Source organism: Astatotilapia calliptera, chromosome 4, assembly GCF_900246225.1.
Source record: "Astatotilapia calliptera chromosome 4, fAstCal1.2, whole genome shotgun sequence".
NCBI classification, from domain to species: domain Eukaryota; kingdom Metazoa; phylum Chordata; class Actinopteri; order Cichliformes; family Cichlidae; genus Astatotilapia; species Astatotilapia calliptera.
Genome location: NC_039305.1, coordinates 26,115,839 through 26,141,804, shown reverse-complemented (window position 1 = coordinate 26,141,804; position 25,966 = coordinate 26,115,839). Strand labels below are relative to the sequence as shown.

Here is a 25,966-nt window from a genome sequence, read left to right as displayed (position 1 = left end):
AAGAGAGACTGACAATGCTACAAAGCAGCCAGATAACAAAATGTAACTGAGCACCACTGCTGTATGTTTACAAGTAAATGCGATAACTGAAGTATCTGCTTTGTTATTGTTGTTGTTGTTTTTGTGAGGAGCCATTTCTGTGGCCTGAATATTGGACTGCTAGCTGTTGGAATGAGGGAGTTCATCATTGCTGCTGCTATTTGAATGCAGTTTGAATTAAAACACAGGTTGATTCCTCCATCAGCTGATGCAGAGACCATCCAAATAACTGTAGCTGGGATAACGGTTGTGAATAATTAATGGAGAATCTCCCGAACCACTCACATGCAGCTGAATATCTCTGCTATATCTCTCTATCTATCTATGATAGATAGAGAGATATAGCCTAACCTTTTTACATAAAATGAAATACAATGCACACCATCTCTAACTGTAAAAAGAGTTAATTCTCAGTGCAGACAGTTTTGTATGTAAACATCAATCATGTGCTTCTCTGACACCAAAAGGTATATGGTGAATGCAACTAAAATGCAAACAACTTGGTTGTTCTGGAGCTCTCAACTGAACGTGGTCTTCATCAGGTATTACATACCATAGCTGGAGAAAAAAACACTCATCTTAACCGATCGCACCACAGTATCAGTTCCTTGGGTCCTAAAAGCTGAACAGAAAAGTGCATTTATAAGAGTTTGGATAGCTAAGATACAACAGACCTGGACAGGAGAGGCTCTTCATGCTTGTGTAGCTCTCTGCCACACGGGTGTGCTGTTAGACTTTAACTCAAAGTTTGATCCAGTGCATGATCAGCAAACATCATAAGAGCCTGGTTTTAATTTACACCCTGATCCTTCCTGTCCTTCCCTGAAACTGTTTTTTAAATATTTAACGCCACAGTATCATACTTATATTCACATTTTGCATTTTACTCAATTGCTTGGTAAATCACATCCCTAAGAAAACTTTGGGTCAGGTGATATTCTTGACAGAAAAAACTGGAAAAACGACAAACTACACAACTAGTGGGAATACCAAGAGCTTAACAGGAACCCCAAGCAGGTTTTTCCACCTTTGCTTACAGTAAACAAAAACCCCTGAACACATAATAATTTTTTAATATATAACCAACACAACAGAACTTTGCAAACAGAAGGATTGTAAAACAGCAATTCAATATAAGTGACATCTGAAAACAAGTCTGTTCCACGTTTTTAGTTTCACTATGGACGTAAACACAGTATAGTTCAAAGATGACTCAGCTAGTCAGTATAATGAGTTTCAGCATATTATATACTAGGTATTTTGATATACATTCACCAGTCACTTTATTGGGTACATATGTTCAGCTGCTTGATTAATGCAAGTATCTCGTCAGCCAATCACATGGCAGCAACTCAATACATTTAGGTTTGTAGACGTGATCGAGATGACCTGCTGAAGTCCAAACTGAGCACAGAATGTGTGAGAAAGGAGATTTAAGTGACTTTAAACGTGACATGGTTGTTGGTAACAGACGTGTTGGTCTGAGTATTTCAGAAACTGTCAATCTGCTGGGATTTTCCCCACACAAACATTACTAAGGTTTACAGAGAATGGTCTGAAAAAGAGAAAATATCCAGTGAGTGACAGCACTAATGCCCTGTTGATGCCAGAAGTCAGAGGACAATGGTCAGGCTGCTTTGAGCTGATAGGAAGGCAACAATAACTCAAATAACCGCTTGTTACAACCAAGTAATGAGTGGTGCAGAGATGCAGACAAAGTGAGTCTACATTTCACACAGGCTCACTTAAACTAGGAAATGTTGCCTGGTTTGATGAGGCTCTTTCTGCCACAACATTCAGATGGTAGGGTTAGAATCTGGCCCAAACAATGTAAAAGCAAAGATCCACTCTACCTTGTGTCAACAGCCACAGAACAAACCTGGAGTCAGTTAATATTCCCGCATGCAAAACTGGAAAAACTACAAACTGCACAACTTGTGGGAATACCAAGAGTGTAGCAAGCAGGTTTTTCCTGCTTTGCAAACAGTGGACAAAAACCCCAGAACACACAATGTCACACACAAGATCACAGGAACAGAAGGCAGATCAGCTTGCAGTTTTCCAAGAAATAAATGACCGTTTCCACTGAGAAATGTCCCTCAGAGTGACAGCAGGGTAATACATTTGTTATGTTTGACCGTGACCGTGGTGCATGACTCAGACTCGGTGACTCACAGCCTGGCAGAGGTTATAGTTTTACTCTCTTACACCCGCAGATGCCCATTAAAACAAACCACAGACACTATCCGTAATTATTAACATGCTGCATTTTGATCTGTTCTGTGATCACCCACATACTGCTCTTCAAGGCATGTGTGATCATCGCTGTCTAACAAGACAGACGCTTTTTTTTGGTCCTCTGTCAAACAGGGTGAGCCTGTGATTATTGCACTGCAGTTAAACCCATGTCTTTTAAGCACGAGTCTCACAGAGTGAGCGTATCTGTCTGTGCAGTAATGCTGCAATGTAGTAAGCCACTGTTGCTATGCTACCACTGAAGTATGGAGACAAATGCATGTAATTACTAAATACAGTAACATATAACACTGTAGCTACATAAACAATGTAGATATTTGCATTAATGGCAGTTAAAATGATGTGTTGGCACCAAAGCAAGTGGTGTAGATAGTTCTAGGAGTATTATAATCGGGACCATTTCTTTGTGTGTCCTGATACATCAACAGCAGCTAATGCTTTTCTTGAAATGTATTTTAGATATCAGCACTTAGAAAATGTTCCAGAGATCATGTCAGTCAAAACTGAGATTTTAGTAAAAGGTTCAGAGTGTAAGAAGAAAACGCCCACTCCATTAATCTGAATTCTCCAAGTGACATGATCCTTGCTTTTAAATCAGAACTATACTATAAGGGTTTTCTCAAAATATTTGAGAAAGCATGGTGGCACGGTGGTTAGCACTGTTACCGCACAGCAAGAAGGTCCTGAGTTCAATTCCACCATCAGGCCGGGGTCTTTCTGTGTGGAGTTTGCATTTTCTCCCCGTGTTTGCGTGGGTTCCCTCCGGGTACTCCGGCTTCCTCCCACCATCCAAAGACATGCAGCTTGTGGGGATAGGTTAATTGGATAATCCAAATTGCCACTAGGTGTGAATGTGCGAGTGAATGTGAGTGTGAATGGTTGTCTGTCCTTGTGTGTTGGCCCTGCGACAGACTGGCGACCTGTCCAGGGTGTACCCCGCCTTTCGCCCTATGACAGCTGGGATAGGCTCCAGCGCCCCCCGCGACCCTGAAAAGGATAAGCGGAAGCGAATGGATGGATGGATGGTTTTTAAAAGACTGAATAATAATCATATCTTTTCTTATTAAGTAGATCTTCAGTAATGTGCAATCATGTGCGAACTATCTTAGTCAAGCTCTTTAAGCAGTCTTAAGGAATACTCCAAGTGCTTTCATGGACTTTCCTGTAATGTTTGTCCACGTAACCTGCTGAATATGTACGGAGCTCTGTCATCCCACAAATATTAATGAGAACCTATTACTCAAATTCTCACCAAAACACTCTTATTCTATGATTTGTAAAGTGTGTTAGCTTGATTCAGAGTTCAAAGTAATCCTTAGTTATGTTATGCTAGGCCCTGATGTGGCCTATCAGTTCATTCACTGTGTAAAATGTGCTGTTATAGCTGTTTTTTCCTTTAAGGACCTGACTTTAAACTCATTTTCCTTTGACTGTCTTCCCCCTGAAAACAGAGAGTTAGAGCGACAGATACATGGGGCTTTGGTGCCTACAGCTGAAGCTATTTTATTTAATTCAATTTAGTTTGATTTAGCTCCAAATTACAACAACAGTCCTGTCAGGGCACTTTATATTATAAACAATAATAATAATGGATTGGATTTATATAGCGCTTTTCAAGGCACCCAAAGCGCTTTACAATGCCACTATTCATTCACTCTCACATTCACACACTGGTGGAGGCAGCTACAGTTGTAGCCACAGCTGCCCTGGGGCAGACTGACAGAGGCAACTGATATCGCGCCATCGGCCCGTCTGGCCAACACCAGTAGGCGGTAGGGTAAAGTGTCTTGCCCAAGGACACAACGACCAGGACAGAGAGCCCGGGGATCGAACCGGCAACCTTCTGGTTACAGATGCGCTTCCCAACCCCCAGCACCAAGCCAGCACTTGGCCATGGTGGGAAGGATAAACTTCCTTTTGACAAGACTAAACCTCAGAGAGAACCAGGCTCAGGGAGGGGCAGCCCTGTGCTGTGATTGGTTGGGGGTGAGGGGGGGGGAGACATGATTGAGCTAGAGATTAACAATAACTAATGATTAAATGCAGAGTAGTGTGGTGGTGTTTCATCATCAAAGTCAATCAAAGAATCAGCTGAGAACATAAAAAGATTTTAAAAAGTGATCACAGACAATTATATTTCTTCTCCTGTAGAGATCAGGACAGTCCTGCTGCGAGACAGAAACAGTGATGGCAGTCACCAGCCCTCAGAGTCACTGTGTGACTGTTTCACCCAAGAAAATTTTTATTTCTTAGAGCTAATTTGGTTCAAAATGTTATATAAAAGTGCCTTTTCCCCTCTGTGTAATCACAGATACGACACAAGGAGCAATTAAAACTCCTTGTTGTAAAAAGTGTGTCTGTGACCAATGTTTTTATAACTTTTCTCTGTTTTCCCTCCCACCACCATCTCCTTCTCTTGCAGCCAACAGTGTCTGCATCCCACTATAACGCTCTGTTTGGTTCCCTCTCCCAGCGCCTGACATGCCGGCACATAAAGATCTTTCATTTACTTTCCCTGGAGTAAATGTCAGAGATGATTTCCAGAGGGAAAGAATATAAACTGCCTCAGAGCGATGCAGGCCTCTCCAAACGCGTGGGCAGCACCATGAATTGGTGTGCTTCCTCTCCACCGCTGGGGATTATTCAGGGCATTTAGAAGAACATACTGTCAAAGCAGTTAAAAGAAAGGGAAGAAAGAAATAAGAAAGCATAAAGTCTTTAATTGGCAAAGCATGATATTGCCTTTCTTGGGACTCTTTAATGTCTCATCTAGCGCTATGTGTGAGAACAAGCGCTTCCACAAGCATCTAATTAGAGTGGCTTGGCAGTAACTTGTCTACGTTCACACACTATGGAGCCCTGATTAGTCTTCTCAGCCTGCAAATGAAATGCAGTGGAGAGTGTTGCTCATCCGTACATAGGTGTGTTTATCTGAAACTAGCTTTATCAACTGTCATGAAAATGCAATTGCAAAAGTGACTGCCTGGAGGAGAGGTGCAGATAAAAGCAGGGCAGACAACAGCAACTGAAGTGAAAATTCATATTCAAGCAGGATGGTCCATCAAGAAGCATTTTTTTTGGTGACAGTAGTTCTGCTTTTGGACACAATAAATCTCCACTGTATGAGTCATCAGTGGCCGCAGTGTGTATTTCTGTGTGCGTGCGTGTGGAGAGGAGGGCAGCTGAGTTAAGTTATGTGGAACTGAAACCATCTGGTTTCTTCCTCATCACAGAGAACAGAAATACCTCAACTCGTCACCAGACACGCGCAACAGCCTCTCATCCTGTTGTCATGGCAGTAAAGCGCAGGATGGCGAAAAAATATTTCTTTGAGCAGGTCAGATATTTATGTTCATGGCTTCCACCAAACAGCTGGTTTTGTTATCTGGTAATTACACTACGTGTAGTGTGGCAGAAGTGTGGCACACGCACAGTAGCTTTTTAATATGTAATCAACATGACTGAACTGTGCAAACATTATATGGATTATAAAATAACTATTCAATATGAGTGACATCTGATAAGCTTTATACTGAAAACCAACCTAATTGTTAGTTTGACCATGTAAATATACACACATATACACATATACATAACTAAAAATATTTCAGCACATCTTATCCCACTCACCACTGAGCCTCTGATCAGCTGTGTGTTAATGCAAGTATCTGATCAGCCTATCACATGGCAGCAACTCAGTGGATTTAAGCATGTCATGGTCTAACTCTAACCTGCTGAAGTTCAAACCGAGCATCAGAATGGGAGACGAAAGGTGATTTAAGTGACTTTGAATGTGGCATGGTTGTTGGTGCGACACAAGCTGCTTTGAGTACTTCAGAAACTGAACATTTCTGTCATGGTTCTTGCTGCTCTGGTTGCTGTGCTCACCTTCTCCTCCAGGGCGGCGTCTGTGCCATCCTGGATTCCACGCCCACGCTCTAATCACCTGCTGCTCATCTCTACTGATTACTCCAGGCAGTACTTAAGGCCTCAGTGGAGTGTTGGTCCTCGTTGGATCGTTGTACTTACTTCACCCTTCCTTTCAGATTGAGTGTTTTCATTATCACAGACTGATTGAAGAGGTGTGTGAGTGAGTTTTTCCCCAAGCCCTGGACCTTCCCTCTGAACCCCAGGAACCCTCTCCCCACATTCACTGTATATATGTACAAATCTCACCTGGTGCTGTAAATAAACCCTTTTGTGCTTGCACATCTCAGAGTCCTGCATTTGAGTCCTGCCCAGCAAATCGTGACAATTTCAGAAACCATCACAGTGAAAGAAAAACTGTCCAAAGAGCATCAGTTCTCTGGGTGAAAATGTGTTATTGATGTCAGATGTCAGAAGAGAATGGCTAGACTGCTTCGAGTTGATAGGAAGGCAACATTATGTTAAATAAGGTATGCAGAAGAGCATCTCTGTATGCAAAACATGTCAAAGCTTGAAGCAGATGTTACACAGCTGCAGAAAACCTCACTGGGTGTCGTTTCCATCAGCTAAGAAACAGAAATTGAGGCTTTAATTTACAAAAGAGAGAGTTTACAAAATCTTACAATAAATGACTGCAAAAACATTGCATGGATCCATGCTGCTGTGTATTGCTGCTGATCATGCTCATCCCTATATGACCACAGTGTTCCTATGTTCTGATGACTGCTTCCAGCAGTCAACACATCATGTCCCAAAGGTCAAATCATCTCAAGCTGGTTTCTTAAACATGACAATGAGTTCACTGTAGTCAAATGCTCTGTTGGAGATCTGGACATAGATGTCATTCAGGCAGCTTTGAAGGCAAAAGGTGCTCCTAGCAAGCTGTATCTAATAAACAATGCATATCAATCATTCTTTCTATCTATGTAATATGTACTATTTTAATAATTACATGAAACATTATTCTTATTATTAAAAATTGCTCATGATTTTATAGCTGAGTCTGATGTTGCTGATGTGTTGATGATATCTTTTAAAAATGGGAACTTTAGAGCTGACACTGCTGCTACACACAGCTGGAGTAGTCTCTGGATGGAGTCAGCGAAGGAGTCCATGAACTACGTGGACCACATATTAAACGAAGCACAGGGAAATATCAGCGAGCGATCACCGAACACTTACAGAAGGGAGGAGGCTCCTTTAACCAGTGGATCTAATATTTAGGACAAACACAAAGGAAGAGCACTAAAAATCTTTATTACAACACTCCAAGATGCTACATTAAGAGTTACATGAAACTTACTAAACAGTGGACACAGTTGTTTACTATGAATCAGATCTCACATGTGAAACTCGTCTTTTAAATGTTCTTTTTAAACAAACACTGCATGACTCCTTACTAAAAAACAAGTTATGCCCAGTTACAGTCATAACAATGTAATTACATTAATCAATGCGCCACAGCAAATGCCAAAGTGAGACTGGTAAGAGTTTGCTCTCAGAGAGATATCTGCATTTCCACTTTCTAATATATCTTCAAAGGCTAATGGCACCGTCAGAGCAGCTACAATAACGTCTAAGTACTGTAACCGAGCAGGAATCATTAGCAGATTCATAAGGCGGCAAGCTCTCCTGCTGCAATACACGGTATTTCACAGCAGCACACCAAACAAACTATTTCAGTACATGTCACTCACATTACAGCAGAACACATATAATCTTTTCCTGTAAGGACACAGCTGATACAAGAAAGCACTGAGGAAGCCTGTTTATGTGCACACACGCACACACACACTAACAAACGTACATTTGAAGATAGTATCAACTGTTGTCACTTTTCGTCTTAACGTCTGGTCACTTGGGATGTGTGACGAAACATTTCTCCCACTGAAAACTCAACGCCCAGATGAGCAGAACCCACTTTCTGGGCTTTCTGAGTCACATGACGGAGCAGGTGAAGCCGCAGCAGTCTTTCAGCAGCGTGAGGCCGGTTTTCGTGAGAAGCGGCGCTGAGGTCTGCTGGGATTTAAACGCCACCTTTCGATCTTGCGAAGCACCTGAAGCTTAAAGGAGAGGACATGACAGTACAATCACCACAGTGGGTTCACAATCATTAAGATTTACTGGTTACTTAACTGGCTTCAATAGTTAACTGTTAACTGCCAGCTTTCTGGTTAGACTCACCTTTTGCAGCCAAAGCTTTGGGAAATTTGGACTGTAAGAAGGCTGCCATCTCTCTGTCTTCCTCTCTCTCCCTGTGAAAAAGCATATTTCCTTGTTATTCACTGTGAATTACAGGGTTTAAAATTTTTATTACATCTTGTTAAACACCACAAGGCTTGCTTTAAATCCCAGGCTGTGGGCATCACAGCATCCTCACAGTTCAGAATATTTTCGCATTTACTTTAACTAACGAGCGGAGGTGACTGTCACGCTCCTGCTAAGTTTTTACAGGCAGATTTTTCTCCGAAATAACAACCTAGTTATCAGAAGCGACAGCTGATCTGTGAGTGATGGTGGACATGCTATCATTAATTAGGAAAATATACAAAGGGGCTTCGTAGGAGTGGAGCTATATGAAGAATTAAGTAACAAATAACTATTTAAGGCTTTAAAGCTGTATGCGCTTTTGTCAGTGGAAACATCACATGAAGGATCAGATTATTGTCCAGATTCTGTTACACGGCAAAGGTGGTGAACCGAAGTGCTCTGACAGAACAGAACCGATAATCAATAATAAACTGTAGAATTAAAAGACAAGTCAGGAGATGCTTTTTATGTCTGACTCATCTCTGTAATCCCCCTGAATACCAGAGTGTGGCACTCAGTCAAAGTTCTTTTCATCCATTAGCCTCACCTCAGCCTTTCAAACTCTACGTCGTCCACAAGGAAGTCTCTGGTCTCCACCAGCTTGTTGATCTGCTGCAGCAGCTTCTCTTCTCTCTCCCAGTCCTCTTTGGACTTGTCTTTGTCTGTTCAGTAGTCACGAGATAAGCCTTCTGTTAGAAATTGTAGTCACTGTGCAGTGTACCAACAGACTTTATAAAAAGAGATGGATGTAGCCACTGTGCCAGCATCTGTCAGTTTCATTGAGAAGCCTTGAGCTTTAATTCAAAGCTGCTTCATCCTCTATTTTACTCCCATCGTGTTGTATTCAGTACGATGAGAAACAAACTTGTTATAAATGTTAGTGAGGTGAGTGAGTAGGGTCATTTTCATCTTGACTTCTTTTTGGGACCACAAGAGTCGACCAAGAATATAGATTCTTATGCCCTTCTGCACTCAGCGGGGGAAATAAGTACTGCGTCCTTCACTGAATTTGTAAGTTTGCTCACTTCCAAACAAATGAACAGTTTGGAATTTTTTATGGTAGTTTTACTACTTTTCTTTTTAGTTGCCAGAGCAACTGTCTTTTCTCTCTGGGTTTCCATCTCAACTTAATGAACAGAGGAATGCGAGTATTCCTTCGACAATAAAGAAATAAAATTTAAGTAGAACACAGAAAAGGCTCCAGAGGCTCATTGTTGCTTTACCTGAAAACCTTTCTTTTAAAAAGTATTTTTCTTTAATTGACAGCAAGCTCGTTCTGAAGATGTGCTTAATTCACTCCAGTCCTCGCTGAACTGCGTTACTGGAGACAGCTCATATCTTTTCAACTATGACAGAGCAAACAAGAACCGCACAGGGCCCGCTCAAAGCACACTGTCACCAGGTTAAAGTCGAGAGGCGCAGGCTACTTTTTAATTTACCTGGAATTGAGACAAGCTTCTGCAACTCCTGCTTCAGCCTTGTGATTTCTTTGCAGAGCTGGATGTCGTCCATCCTGAGAGAAAAAAAGACAAATAAAGAAAATATTTCTTCACCAAACTTTAGATATCTGCAGCAAACAAGCTGATATTCAGGTAAAACAACAGTTAAGCTACACTTGTCTTCACATGGGCTTTAGAAAAAATATGTTTTATGTGGTAATTCCCACCTTGTGTGACAATTGTATGGGTATATCAAAGAAACAACCACTGGACTCAGCTTTTGGCCACAGATGACAGTGGTTTATTAGCTGAAGTAACGCCACCACATTGCCCTCTGTGAATGAATCACACCCAACAGTATCACATCTCATTTTGTCCTCTGACTCTGATGGCGATTTCCAAACAACAGGGGCTGGTTGCATGGGTATTATCTGTGTATGTGGCGGCGTGTGCGCATACGTGTGGGCTGCTATAAATAACAGTGGTGTTAAAAAGAGGAAAGTGACTGTAATAGATGTGCTCTGAGCTGCTGCTTTAATTAAATAGGTTTCACTTCAGTGTACTTCAGCTGTATATATGCCAGCGTGACTCATAGGCTCACAGCGACGTGTTTATTCAAAATGCTTGAAAGCAGGAGTTTGTATGAATGTCACAGAGAGCCTAAAGGACGAGGATGTGTTTGCTGCCTATAAGAGGACTTCTGTGGTACAACCCCCCCCCACCAAAAAAAAAAAAAAAAAAAAAAAAAAAAACCCCAGGAAAGATACTCAGAGAACATAGAGATCAAAATAAACCCAAACAGTGTTGGATAAATAATAGAACTATGCTTCAAAGGTTGAGTTTGAGATTCACCTACTTAATTTTGTTACTTTTAATCTTTTTAGTTTTTAAGCTTTGCTACCCAGATAAAGGGGAGCCCTGAATGTAAAACGTTTATCTTATTATCTCTTTGCTAATGCTGTTCTCTAATAGTTAGCTAACTATATTAACTGCTTAAAAGGATGTGCTGTTAAACATTAACAACAGAATGGAAAGTCAGCCAAGAAATAACTATATGACCTGCTTAGTTGTTGACATTGGGCAAAAGTAAACTTAAGTTCTTCAAAAGTCTTGAGCAACCCTTCATTTCTTTACATTTTGCTAGGAAAATGGAAAAGTATGTGCAGTGATTAAATGAAATGTGTGCAAACTTACATGGAAACACAGGCAAAAAGAGAATTTCTACAATTGTGGTGAGCTTGAAAGTCAGTATTTGGTACGACCACCGTTATTCTTGAACTCTGTTATGCCTGAACTTTCTTATGCAGACTTCTTGTAGTGTCTTTAAGTAGTGTTCAGGAACAATTCTCTAGACTTCTTGAAGGACATTGAAAGCTTTTCTTTTCATGTTGGCTGCCTTTTGTTCTGTTCTTTGTCAAGATTAACCCTTCACTGCTTAAATAATGCTGAGATCCGGGCTCTGGAGAGACCAATCCATGACTACTTTGTGTTGTGTTAAAACTTTTATGCAGTACTCTACACAGTTCTGTACAATTGTATTTTTAATGTGACAAAGTCTGAAGTTATAACACTATCCACATAGTAGAATAAAAAAGCTATCTATTGGCAGTTATTATTATAAAAGGTCGGGTAAAAGGCTCTCTACACAGGAAACAGCTAAACCTGTTGTTTAAAAGGTCAAAGAAATAAACTATAATAAATATTCTTTGTGTCATCAATTTCATTTCCATGTAAAATTACATGAACAAATAAATCACATGAACAAGTGACGTCTAAAGTTTGACGTCTTACTTAGGAAATGGAACCATATGTTGACCACAATACGTATCAGTGGGAATCTGAAATAGGCTTTGTGTCTATAATTGATCTGACAAGTTGGGTTTCACTTCTCCTGGAATAGGATGAGCGCTAACCCTGATTTAAAAGTAGTCTGGGAACTACTACAAAAGTAATTGCACCAGCTTGGTTTCTGCATGCAGTCAAACGGATGAAACCATGCAGATTAAATGAACAGAGTAAATTAACAGATTTTTCACAGGATTCTTATTAGAACTGTTGTTATTTGCACAATTTTTCCTGCTTCATGTATTTAAGCCAAGACTCCCAGCTACATGTTTAGTAAAAAAGTAAAACCATGGCTTTAATAATTGTGAGTGAAAGTAAAAGAGAGATAGGAACATTGAGACTGTGCATCACTTCTCACCCTCTGGTTATGGCTGAACATGAAAAGAGATGATATTTATGACATATTTCATCAAAAGACAAAACAAAACCCAGAACAACAATGATTATTTTCAGTTTTCAAGTTCACCATATGGCTATATTATACAGTGCTAGCCTCTCTTTCTTACTCTGCTGCGCCAAAATAATGAGAAAAGACCAGCAGAAACAAAAGCCAGCTTTCAAGATCGAATAAAATAACAAACAAACTGTGGGTGTGTATGTGCTGTTCGTCTGCTAAGGCCTGAAATAGCACGGCTGTTTTCCTCACTTCCATCATCCACATGGCTGCTCCAGTCACTGATGGTTGACAGTTGTGGTGCATCATCTCTGACTCCTGAGGGTATCTTAGCAGTATATTGGTGCATTCAGATCCCTGAACTTTAAAGTTTTGTAGTGTATGTGGCAGCAGGGGACCAAACAGTAAAACATCACATGAGATAACAGAGGAATATTTCATCCTCTTACAAAAGCTCTCCTCCTCCAACAGACAGAGAACCATAAATCCTAAAAAAACAAACTAAACTAATGAGATGTAGTCTGGATTTATGCCCTGAGCATGTTTAAATGTACCTAACACGAAGAGGTCTGGAGAACAGGCAGATCTTACATGTATCTCAGCTCTGACTCTCTCCGCACGAGAATGTCTCGTATTCGTTCAATTCTGAACAGCTCTCCTTCGATATCCTCGACGGTGATTGTGGAGTCGGCCATGGAAATGACATCATCTGCTGAGAGACAGACAAGATCAGAATACAGCTGTTTGGGTCTGATAATACACCTTGGAGAGTTTACTCATAGTTAGCTCCGAACATGAAGGCATACAGAGGACCCGTTACGCTTTTCCTTATTTTTAAACATGTATGTATAGCTGCAAAGTGTGCACTCGTATTAAACATAGCCAGAGTATTATATGATGATCTCAGTGTATGTAATCCGTGAGTGCCCTAAGTGCTCTGTTTTGCCCATTTTTTCACCTTGTGGCTCTGAATGAAGTCACTGGGAGCGGTTATCTATAGTAGACCTGAGAGGTCAAAAGCACAAATATAAAATATTGCAAATATCACACAAAACACAACAGAAATTGAATAAAACACAATGGAAAAAGAAAAAACACTGAGAAAAAATATCACAAAAATCTTGTTGCTTTATTGTCTTTTGTGGAGACCATGAAGCAACAAGCTAACAGCAAACATGTATCTACAGTATTAAAACACACATGAGTGGCTTCTTTTTCTCCATCACAATAGAGATGAATCCTCCGCTTTTTTTAAGCGTGTCTCAGTCTCCTTCACTTTCATAGCTGTTCTGTCACATTATTGTGTTCCCAAAACCATCTCTGAATGCTATAAGTCAAGAAGGAAGTCACCTAGGATTTTCAAATATTTACCATAGGTGCATCTACTAAGAGGCTGAGGTGTAGCACTGACGGTCATCAGTATTTTTCTATTTGCTGCTGTTTTCTTAAGCTGCAGTGTGTTTGACCACTCAGGGCCACCGTAGATACCCCTGATATGGTCATGTCCGGCGCACCTATATTCAAATCTTATATTTAAGGGGCAGCCAATCAGATGAAATTAGCTTAAAGAAGAGGAGAAAGAGCTAGCACAGTTTGTTTAAGATGGTGGATAAACAGAGGGGCTACAGCCTCCAGACTTGTTAAGATAAATAAGCATTATTTTGAACTGTGACTTGTGCAAAGCTACTCTGGTAGAGTACATGAAAAAAAAAAAAAATCTGAACAAGCATGATATGTCCCTTTTAAGTATCTTTTGTTAACTGAATTACCCTGGAAATCCCAGCATAGCATAGAGTGTGATGAGCAGTCTTCATAAGAACAGCTGATTACTATTACCAGCGTGTGGTTTGCATGTGTAACTTTAATCTATGTATACTTCTAATATTTAAATGTAGCAGCAGGACAGGTGTACAACTGGATTTTTTCAAGAGATCCAGGTGCAGAGCTTTGGTATTGTGGGTGCTGATTCATGCATCACAGGCTAATTATGCAAGCTGTTGCTGTCTGTGCACATTGAAAGCAAAGTCAGGATTGTTGGCTTGTCGAATACTTGCAGTTTTTATTTTAACTTGATTGCAACAATGGATTTTAACATGTAAGCCATGTGTGGCAAATTTCTCCAGGAAAATCAAAATCAAGATAGTCAAACAAGCAATTAAAACCACCTTGGGTCTAAAACAGCTTCCCGCTACGATGTGATCAGAGCTTTGTGGATACTTCCCCCAAGTAACTCTCTGCACGTCCCTGAATAACTGCATTCCCCACCCTGCTCCCGCAGCCTCCTACTCCTCACCAGGAGCGATGAGTCATCCAGCAGAGCTTGGATTGGCTTTTAATTACCCGACCTTGTGTGAAAACATACTACAATCACACTGACTCACCGGGGAACAGCGAGCCAACACAAACACAAACCCTCAAAACTCCCCACATGGCAATCCCGCCGCTGTTCATCTACATATTAATTATCAGCAGGTGTTTTAGTGTTGAAGCAATCTGCATGCGTTCCTTTTCTTGTCATTTTTTTTTTGGCTCCGAGCTTTCTGTCAGAAACTGTTTGAAGCTTTTTATTTCACCCTGTCACTTTAAATTATTCACTTTGTACAGAAGCTTCATGTCAACACGCAAACTGTATCGTTTACTCGTCTCGAGCACCCAATCCAAAAATCTTTGATGTCGTTTCCTTTCAGATTTTTGCTGCTGTCAACCGTAACTTTTTTTTTACCCTTTTGAATGTTGCTGTAGGTCCATAAGTGTGTGACAAAACTGAAGGTGCAAAGACCCACAAGCAAGCAGCAGCTGAAGGTGACTGCAGCAAAGGCCAAGCAGAGCAACACAAGGCAGGAAACACAGCACAGAAGCACGAGTTCTAAATTTTATCCCACTATTAAAAATATCCATCCATCTTCTTCCGCTTATCCGGGGCCGGGTCGCGGGGGCAGCAGCCCAAGCAGAGAAGCCCAGACCTCCCTCTCCCCAGCCACCTTCCCCAGCTTGTCCGGGGGAACACCAAGGCGTTCCAAGGCCAGCCGAGAGATATAATCTCTCCAGCATGTCCTGGATCTGCCCCGGGGCCTCCTCCCGGTGGGGCATGCCTGGAAAACCTCACCCAGGAGGCGCCCAGGGGGCATCCTTGGCAGATGTCTGAACCACCTCAGCTGGCTCCTTTCGATGTGAAGGAGCAGCTGCTCTACTCTGAGCCCCTCCCAGATGGCTGAACTTCTCACCCTATCTCTAAGGGAGAGGCCAGCCACCCTTTGGAGGAAGCTCATTTCCGCCGCTTGTATTCGCGATCTCATTCTTTCGGTCACTACCCACAGCTCGTCACCATGGGTGAGGGTAGGGACGTAGATCGACCGGTAAATTGAGAGCTTCGCTTTTACACTCAGCTCTCTCTTCACCACAACAGACCGGTACAATCTGCACCAATCCGTCTGTCGATCTCCGGCTCCCTTCTCCCATCACTCGTGAACAAGACCCCAGATACTTAAACTCCTCCACTTGGGGCAGGAACTCGTCCCTGACCCGGAGTGGGCACTCCACCCTTTTTTTCCAGCTGAGGACCATTAAAAACATTAATTACTAATTACGTTTGAGTCTCTGAATGCAGAGAACAAGGCATAAAAATGTTATTCCTAAAACAATTAATGAAAAACTTTGTTGGTCACAATCAGAATACTTTAATGATCCATAAGAAATGATGTAGGTTATAGTTGCTCTAAGACAGTAACAGACTAATTAAATAATACGATATATTACAAAAATTACAAATTTAAGAAACAGCACTAATATATACAAATCGCTCAGTTATAAATATTAAGAATATTACAGGGTGAAATATATATGATTGACACTTAACTCTAACCTCTGTCAGGTCTCTTAACTATAAGCTGAAATTCCACACTTCAATCACAGCTTTTACTTTTTGATTTAAGATTAATTATGATAAAATTACAGAAAAAAGTGTCATTGTCCAAATACTTATAGCCCTAACAGTATACAGATGTTCCCATAAATATATATTTTTTACAAATTCAGTAAAATGTTATTTTAAGTAAAATGTTCTAATTTTGGTCGGCATATAAACTACAGCTGTTGGGACTACTGACCGAGGAGACTTTGTTTGGGCTGCAGAGTTCAGACAGCTGCATCATTCTTTAAGTAAAAAAAAAAAGTGCACGCCTCAGCTGAATGCACCACTTTTCCTCTTCTTGTGTCACAGAAATGTGAATACGTGGAGATTATCTTCCACTGCGTTTCATTTTTTTTTTTAGAGAAAAAAAATCTATATGTCAGTTAAAGAGATTGACAGTTTTTGCTCTCATTAAAAAAAAACAAAAAACAAAACAAAATTAAAGGATTACTTTCAGGCACATTGCTGCAGACCAAGCTGCTGGTTGCCTCATTTTGCTTTTATTGCCATTTGTGTATTTATATTTTAAAATTTGAGTATATTAGGGAATGACAAACAATTGTAATAAAAAAGGTTGACATCGTTTAATTAATTGTCCATACGAGATGGGATTAATGTTGATAACTGATCTATTCTAGTAAACTTCTTACACATAGCCCGCCCCCAGCCCGAGGGAGCCCTGGCTACGGCCCTGCTGACATACAACTTTAACATGATGCTCACAGTGGTGATCTTCAAGGATCTAAAAGTCTGCTTCCTTCCTAGATCACTTCTCGCAGCAACAGCACACGCACACAGGCAAACTCAAACACGATGCTCAGAAAGTCACCTGCTTTTTCCGCCGCTTCATCCACCTGCGTGTCTTCCAGAGCGCCGCACACTTGAGAGGATTTTCTCTCTTTTTCCATTTTTCTTAAAAAGAAAAAAAAGACACTTCTTCTTCTTTGTCTGCAGAGGAAATTCAAAGGAGATTCTCGCACAAGCTTAAAATGAATATTAAAAGGTGTCCCCCAGGTCCATGCAGCATTGCCCAAACGTGTGAGGAAACACAAAGAGAGGACAGCTGCCAGCTGATGCTGAGTCCATCCAGTCCTACAGCCGTGGATCTCTGAGCATGGAAAAAAGAAAGCTGTTGCACCTCATGCGAGCTCCGAGGCTCCACCTACTGACTGGCAGGAGCAAAGCAATGAGTGCAAAGTGGGAGAATGTGGAAAATTATAATTAAATCCATCAAGAGAGAAAAAAAAATGCTCCAAACTAAATTTGTTCTTTCACTCTGAGTCACATTAAGATCTTAAAGGATGTCAGATTATAAGGAGCCTAAAGCCATGCCAGGTGATATTTATAGACAGCAGTGCTTGTCATGAATGTACTCTTTCCCAAAGTTGGGGAATGAAATCTCTTTATAAGCAAGTTCTGCTTTTTTAAATCCAAAACTGAACCGACTTCCCTTCACTTCACCTTCAGAGGAGCACAAAAGTCTGAATCAGAATTCATGGAGATCAATGAACGGAGACATTTTAGTCAAACTTTCAAATCCTTCGCTCAAAAAGTTGAGGTATACCTCTCATGGTTCCACTCTCAGAGAACCATCATCATCAGCGTCAATGGCAGTCTATCTCAGTGTGGATTACTATGGTGGTCATAAAAAAAAAATCTCTACACAGGTTCACTGGATGTTAGGCAAAGGCACAAAGGTATCCTCATTTTAAAACAACAAAAGACAACAAAGGTTAAACAGACTTCTTCCGTTTTAATGGTTTCCTCCACTGTAACCACAACAGTAGCACTCTCCACAGGAGAATCCAGCTGTCTATCATCATGAATTTTTCATCTAGCCTGACTGAGTTCAGCTCTCGACAAAGTGGAGAGAACTCGATTTCACGCAGGCGGGCCCTCGAGGCAGCAGGCCAGATGTTCGGGGAGTGCAGCATGCGTCTGCCCGCACACTAGAGCTGCCACTGTGCCATAGATAGCCATGTCCCACAGCCACGAAGCCAGCCAGACACTTCACACATTTGTTGCCACAAGCCCAGAAGCACATGAAGGAAAATGACTGCCATTCATGTTATATGACAAGGCAAGAACATCTGTAAGCCCGACAGAGTGAACACTGTTTCTAAAACTGGCTCAAAATGTGTCGCACATTCAAGTTTTTACTATCTACTTTGGCTTTCAGGTCATGCAAAGTAAGTAGCAATATAATTATTCAAACCCCCCAAACACATCACAATCATTTCTTTTATATACCATTAAAAAAAAACAAAAAAACAACAACCCTGTAACTATAATAATCTTATGGAGCCCTTAGATCAATGCTACTTCACTGCATAGAAATTAAATGTTTAGCACTTTTAAGTGAAGACAAAACCGGAGGTAAAATATCAGATTTCACAGTTTTCATTTGGAGACAAAATGTTTTGGGATTTTTTTCCACTTACAGCAGAGGTGTCGAACTCCAGGCCTCGAGAGCCGGTGTCCTGCAGGTTTTAGATACCACCCTGGGTCAACACACCTGAATCAAATGATTAGTTCATTACCAGGCCTCTGGAGCACTTCAAGACATGTTGTGGAGGTCATTTTGCCTTTTGAATCAGCTGTGTTGGATCAAGGACACATCTAAACCTGCAGGACACCGGCCCTCGAGGCCTGGAGTTCGACACCTGTGACTTACAGCATTCCCACAGACTGTATACAAAAGATGGACTTAACCTGTGTTACTCCACTGACTGGTTTTTAAAGCTTTTAGTTCAGCAGTTTATGCCATAGCCATCTTGAGCAACGTTGAATCTGACTGAGGACTCTATGAAGTTACACTTGTACTTGTGAAGCCATGTCCTATAGCAGCGGTGGGCAACTCCAGGCCTCGAGAGCCGGTGTCCTGCAAGTTTTAGATCTCACCCTGGGTCAACACACCTGAATCACATGATTAGTTCATTACCAGGCGGCTGGAGAACTTCAAGACATGTAGAGGAGGTAATTTAGCCATTTGAATCAGCTGTGTTGGATCAAGGACACATCTAAAACCTGCAGGACACCGGCCCTCGGGGCCTGTAGTTGCCCACCCCGTCCTATAGTATACTCTCATTTATTGTCTATTAAACTCTAAACTGGACCAAAATTTACAAAATAAGAACACTTGATGCTCAGAATTGAGACCATAAACTCATTGGAAAAGCATTTATGATAAATTGGTTCAGAAATAGGTTCTCTTTCATATAGACTTCTATGTAATTGGAGTCCTTTCTCCAAACGTAGCATTTGCCCCCTGCTGGTCAGTGCAAGAAATGCAGATTTAAGGTTTCACAGTCTAAATCCATCTTTTATGGAGAGAGAACATCTGACATGAGCAGAAATATAAATTAGACAAATAAAATTTTAAACAGGTGTCTTCTGACTGTCGTCGCAGCTCAGGGCTGTACAACTCAAGTCATTTTTGCACAAGACATTCTGAATGTGCTCAAGTTACCCCAGTTCAATACACATAAACAAAGATTTTCATCTTGCTTCATCTATATCTTCAGTTCAGAGTTTAGAGCCCAGAGGGAGACACAAAGCTGATAAGTGAGAGCAGTCAGCTGCGACTCCTCCAGCTGATTAACAGCAGGTTCGGGTGTGGTGGTGCAACAGTTTGGCCTCACCTTTTGCACACGTCTTGTGTTTATACACCATGAGAGAAGCTTCCATGCTTCCATTAACACAATACCTCAGGCTGTTTAAGCTGCCCGGCGGCACTGAGTAATTGATTTGCTCGGCTGTAATCCTGCTGCCTTCTTTGCTTTAGAAAACAATAACCGCTTATGCAAATGTACATTAGTAAAAGCTCAGGAGGCCCAGAGATGAATCCCAAAATCCATCCGTAGAGCTGACACTCACAGACTGATAAAAGAAAATAAAATAAAAAATGGAGGGACAGACTGGATGACGTAACATTTAATTCTGATGGAAAAGTAATGAGAAGGAAAAGTCAACACTTTTGATTGTAATGAATCCTGTCAGGGTGGGAAATTAATCATCCCCATCTGGACTGTGCAACTTGGTGATGAAGAGTGACATATCTTTAAGCAAGGCTGCAGAGCTCGAAGGGAACGATGACTCCCATTTCCATATTAATAGCAAAATCTGATTCATTTATTATGTGACAGTGAATTTATTCTTCTTATTCACAGAATTGCTTTATGCTCCTTTTAGTATTTTCACCGTCTGGAGGTTTTAGTGGTTTACCTTCCTTGCACTGTTGTTGTTGCTTTTGTCATTTTCCATTGCTTTATCAAGCCAGTCTCTCTCCTGTTCTGACTCGGAGTCACTGGCCTCGCTTGCGTCCGCTGCCAGCAGGCGGGAATAGTTAATCCTGCGGTGGTGGGGGGCTTTCCACTGGAGCAGGGGCAGGCACACACACCACACCATCAAAACCATCGCCAGTCCTCTGAACATCCATGTGAGCCCGATGCTTTGGGCCACAAACCCTCCAGCCAAACTCCCCAGTGCACTACCCAGATGAATAGAGAGGGACTTGTAGACCCTCCTGACGCTCCTCTCAGCCCCTGGTGTGGCGATGTCCTCACACTGGAGCTTCACGGCCCACCAGAGAGCTCCGCTGCTGAAACAACTCAGCACCTGAGCAGGCAGTGCAGCCCACGCTCCCCAGAGGAAGGAGTAGTAGAAGCACTGCAGGCCGAGACTCGCGGCTCCAACTGCGAGCATCCTCCTAGGGCCGAGCAGCCTGGAGACTCGGCCAGCCATCAGAGGGAAGGCGGCCTGCGAGAGCAGAGCGAGGGCAAGAGATAGTCCCATGTGCAGCTCACTGCTTCCACGATCCTGCATCTGCCACAGGAGGAAGTTGTCGATGGCCGAGTTCGCCACCCCGACCAGCAGGGTGGTGAAGACGCAGAGCACAGCCTGTGGGGAGCCGCGCACCAGTTGCAGGGCTTTCAGGAGCCCGCTGGTCCTGTTTCGCTTCTTGTTCAGGTAGAGAGGGAGGGACATGGCCAGGGGCAGGACCAGAAATGCCAGGCTGGCATAGCAGTAGAAATGCACCACACTCCTTGAGGTCTGAGCAGCTATGAGGCATGCCAGTCGGCTCACCAGCAGGCCGGTTACCCCAACCCCGCATGCTGCTCCAAGTACACCCCACACCCTGGTGCTGCTGTAGCGGTCCGAGGCATCCGCGAAATCTAAATATTCGTAGAGGCCGTCGTCTACATTCCACTCCAAGGGTGCGGATGCCACCTCCCACACACACATGATGATGAGTATCAAGAAGAAGAGCTGATGCTGAGTGTCCATCACCTTTAGGCTGCCCAGGAAGCCCAAAGAACTCTCATCCTTTTTCTCCCCCGTTTGCTGCTCTGATTTCAGCTCAGACCTCTTGTTTCTGACCGGAGTTGCCAAAGAGCTGCTGGAACTTTCAAGCACCTTTGATTCATTCTTTTGTGGCGCATAAAGAAGAGGAGATTCAGTGGTATGACTGTGATTGTGATGATGATGAGGTGAAGTTTCATTTGCAATAACAGGAGCTTTCCTATCAGCATCAGGAAGATGAGTGACAAGCGACTGGGAAACATGAGGTTTTGGATGGGATGTTACAGGTCCAGTGATGTTCACTGACAATACATCAGATGGATTTTGGGGTGGGCCGACATGCGGATCCGAGGCGTTACAAGTCCATGCATGCATATCCGTGTGCGGGATGAGCAGGAGGAGCAGAGCGGCTGCTGCCGAAAACACGACAGAGCCGCAGATCACTGCTCGTCTCTTGTTGTAGTGTTTGGAGAGCAGGCTCGCCGCGGGGCTCCACACCAGCGTAATAAAGTGCTTGGTACCCATGACGATGCCCGTCATGGCAGGAGTCAGGCCAAGCTGTCTGAAGTACAGGGTGAGGAAGGGCAGCAAGCATGCTTTAGCGCAGGAGCACAGGAAGTTAAAGGTTCCAGCCATAGCGAGGGCTCGCTTTATGTCAATCTGCTTGATCCTCTTCATGTTTGAGCAGCTTAGAGTCCGTCCTGCTAGCTGTCACATGGAGCGATTCAAACTGAGAGAGACAGAGAAAATATAAAAATGTTAGTGCAGACATTTCAGTCTTTTGATACTAATACATTCTGAAAAGGCATCAGGCATCATCATACAAAGATTTGACCTCTGACCTCTCCTTAAAGAAAGGCAAAATTATCTAAAGGTCAAAGTGGTGATAATGCTCTATAAAGCTATTTAAAACCATGGTTCTTCCTGCCATTGTTTATATTGACAGCATATAGATATATAGGGATTCTAAATATTACGTTCCTTTGACCTCTGACCTTTTTTAAGGACAAATAAAGTCAAACTTTCATAATATGTCTTTTATCTTCAGAAGTGTGCTTTAGATTCTGCTGACTTTGTTTGTATTGGCAAAAATCAGGAAATGATACTGGTGTATGAGGACTCTAAATATCACATTACAGTTTGCATGGAAATATCAGTCGCATTTGACCTCTGACCTCAGTTTTACATTTTCAGATCTGCTTTTTTTTAAGTTGACCCTAGAATGTGTGTTACATATTTAAAGAAAGGATTGTCAAGATGCCAAACTAGATAGAAATACACTTTAGTTTAATATTATATAATAAGCTCAAGTTATTCATGTCCAGTCTTTTAAAAATGAATCCATTACTTGCTAACAGATAACATCCGTGCAGTCAAAGTAAACACCTGTCATGCTATCCTTGTATAGCATTTAAGAAATATTAAATGTGGACATTCATTTTAGTTATGTTTTGCCATTATGTTGGCCATATAGAGTTGTTTAAATAAATAAATTGAAGACTCCAGGCGATTTATTTCTGTTCTCGGGTAATAAAATGATTCCTCGTGCTGTTCCTAATGCGATAGAGGCCCTTAATAAATGAGTTGAGGGCTGGCCCTCGTTTATTTCGCTGTAGCTCCAACAATAATAAAGTATCTGTTTTTATAGTAACTTATCCACACTCACATGCGAAGCAGACAGACTCAAATGATCACCCTACAGCGACTTCATTGTGTTTGAGGAAATAAGCTGACACGAAAAAAACGAGGAAATGACAGACTGTCAGGAAACCACCCGTCAGGCTGGACGCACCTGTGCCTGCAAGATGTGGAGGACTAGTCCACGTCACGCCAACTTTATAAAGGAAGAAAAACAAAGTTTAACATTTACCTTTTAAATTCTGCCCAAGTTCCTTATCCTCTTCTGTCGATCATCTCCCACCCGCGACTCCGACAGCGCACTCCCGGGTTTGAACCTTTGTTGCTCTGAGCTCTGGACACCTGTAGCAGTCGGGTACGCGCTCAGCAGCAGCAGCAGTGCGAGTTCACACCTGTGGGCGCAGATTCCCACGACTATAGCTCCTCCTGTTGGTGTGGATGCCCGTGTGCACTACAGAGAGCATCGTCGCAGCTCGATTAGGCGATAGGCGCAGTTCATCAGAGAGTGATCAGAGAGCTCCAACTCCTCTGTTTTGATGTCCAATTACACGTTATTAAAGCAGGTCATCTGGTTTGAATTTTATATTTGTCTCCTCAGTGCAAAGATAAAAATCTTCAGTAAGAACCACTTCAGTTAGTGTGATTATTGCTGACTTTAAAATGACCCCCTTTTTGGGGGGATTTGAATCTCCGGACTTCTTTTCTTTTGAGCAATGAAACTTGTGTGTTTGTTTGCCTGGATCATGGCTCAAGTCGCAGAAAGCATCGTACAGCAGTTTGACACAAAGCTAGGGTTGCCAACCGTCCCTTAAAATACGGAATCGTCCCGTATTTCGAAACAAAAGTACACGTCCCGTATTGAGCTAATAAGGGACGCACTTTGTCCCGTAATACAGTGAGAATCAAAAGTAGTCTATAACTTTTAATGGAATTAACGCTTTGTTTGAAAACATAATTCCCAGCCCCTCTCCTGCTTTGTGACCAATGAGCTGACAGCACACTTATGACAATTCGAGTATGACAATTCAGATTACCGCTCATCTCATTGGTCGAGGAAAGGTCGCTTACGGAGAAAATACCGGAAGACAACCGATGACCACAACAACAAGCATGGCCAACAGGGAAACAAACGCCGACACTGCGGTGCAAGTCTCGGACGGCACACTGTGCCTCCATAAAATGAAGGTTATAACAGAAAATCTGTCGCTCGCTCTCTCTGTCTTTCACTCACACAGACACACCACCACATCAACTTTGCTAAATTGCTAATGAAAAACATTGATCAGGCAGCTGTGATTGAGCAGCAGTGTAAATCCAACTATTTTCACGGTTGTTGTGGTCGTGATAATTTTGTGATGCCACATGGAAAAGGCTCGGATGAGCTTTCCAAAGTTCTACAAGTTGTGCCTCCATCGCTTGTGTCCAGATCACACGCTGCACAGCTGTGCTGCAACGTCTTTTTCACCGACGTTTACGTGTTTGCGCGTGAGCAGCTGCGGTGACACCCTCACGAGCGATTGATGATCGGGAGCTGGTCGTGAGGTGTTAATCGCTTCTCGTTACCCCACGTATACTACACGACGCACGATGAAGGCCAAAATCGGGCTGATCACCAAATCGGTCGCACGACTCAAAAATCGGCTCAAAATGGGCCAAAAATCGCACAGTGTGAGCCCAGCATTAGAGCAGCAATGTTTGTTCGCTCAGAGAAAGAAAAAAAAAAGGCTGCAAAAGTACAGGGAGGAATGGGAAAAGGAAAACACCTGGCTGGAAAAGTGCACTATAAAGCGCACTGCACTGTGTGCTGGTGCACTTTTTCCATAGGCATGCTTCTATTGGTGGGCACATGAAGAACACGAGGGGCATGAAAGCTCGGGGAACCCTTTACCAATTTTTTGTCCGCCAGGCCACGGCAGAAGCAGATATGGTATGTAAACACTGGTTTGTTTTTTTTAAACCCTCTGGTTAAGGTTATGATGGGCATGTGCAGTGAATATCAGCGCTATGTGGCCAGAAGTGTGATAATATAATTTATTTTGTGTAATAAACAACTGCAAGGATAAATGATTACAACAAATAGATCACTAATACATAAAAGTAATACATAGATGAATAATGATGATGAGTTATGATGCGTAATCATGGGAACAAGTGGGTTTACAAACAGGAGCAGCTGATTAGCATTAGAAAAGCTGAAATAATACCTCAACTGAAGCCAACTGTACTAAATGCACTAAATGTGCACTGTTACAAGAATATTTTTTGTTCTATTGTTTTCTATTAATTTATATAATTTTAAGTTAAGTAGGACAGAGTTCTTTTAAAGAAAGATTTACTTATATTCTCAAAAGTTAAGCATGACAGGCTTCTGTTTAAGAAAGAGACCTGTTTTACTGTGTTAATGTTGTCATTGTGAGCTAAAAATAAATGGCTAAATGATCATTTGTTTCCCATATGGTCATATCACAAAGAATATGCATCTGCTTAAATCAAATTCAAGTCAAATGGTTAAAAAATAATTTCACACACAAAAAAAGAGCTACCACACTGGGAAGGGTGAAGACAACTGGGTTGCCCGGCCCTGGCCACGAGGTGTCCCTTATTTATTTTTCAGGGAGTTGGCAACCCTACACAAAGCAGAAAATACCAAACTCCAGCACATGCTGTTTTTTTACACCTCTGCTCTCTAACAGGTGTCACATGGGGTGATTCAACTTGATTCAACCCTAAAAATTCACATACATCAAGAGGTTCAAATCACATATATGTTTCTTTCTTCTTCTTTCTTTTTACCTCCCCAGCATGTGGGACTTTAACCTCGTCTGCTGGATGCCACATGGCATTATTGTAGTATTTCATTGCACTGATTAAGTTGATTTATGACATAAAAAATCCACGACCAGCTTA

General features: G+C 42.0%; 2 protein-coding genes across 7 annotated transcripts; both read right to left on the bottom strand.

The window, feature by feature from the left end:
• Positions 1 to 7,459: 7,459 nt before the first annotated feature.
• LOC113021269 (uncharacterized protein C16orf45 homolog) lies at positions 7,460 to 18,991 on the bottom strand. Of its 6 annotated transcripts, none has more exons than XM_026165834.1 (7): positions 18,833 to 18,991; positions 16,950 to 17,228; positions 12,802 to 12,922; positions 9,972 to 10,045; positions 9,080 to 9,194; positions 8,407 to 8,477; positions 7,460 to 8,285 (listed from the first exon to the last, which is right to left on the bottom strand). In XM_026165834.1, exons 2-7 carry the CDS (start codon positions 17,026 to 17,028, stop codon positions 8,161 to 8,163), a joined length of 585 nt encoding a protein of 194 aa, XP_026021619.1. In that variant the 5' UTR covers positions 17,029 to 17,228; positions 18,833 to 18,991; the 3' UTR covers positions 7,460 to 8,160. The 6 variants fall into 6 exon arrangements, with proteins under 6 accessions (XP_026021619.1, XP_026021620.1, XP_026021617.1 ...); XM_026165835.1 differs by lacking the exon at positions 18,833 to 18,991 and adding an exon at positions 18,562 to 18,585 and having other exon boundaries at positions 16,950 to 17,032; XM_026165832.1 differs by lacking the exon at positions 18,833 to 18,991 and having other exon boundaries at positions 16,950 to 17,586.
• A 430-nt stretch (positions 18,992 to 19,421) lies between these two features.
• mfsd6l (major facilitator superfamily domain containing 6-like) lies at positions 19,422 to 23,479 on the bottom strand. Its single transcript, XM_026165800.1, has 2 exons — positions 23,292 to 23,479; positions 19,422 to 22,151 (listed from the first exon to the last, which is right to left on the bottom strand). Exon 2 carries the CDS (start codon positions 22,097 to 22,099, stop codon positions 20,333 to 20,335), a length of 1,767 nt encoding a protein of 588 aa, XP_026021585.1. The 5' UTR covers positions 22,100 to 22,151; positions 23,292 to 23,479; the 3' UTR covers positions 19,422 to 20,332.
• Between the last annotated feature and the right edge of the window lie 2,487 nt (positions 23,480 to 25,966).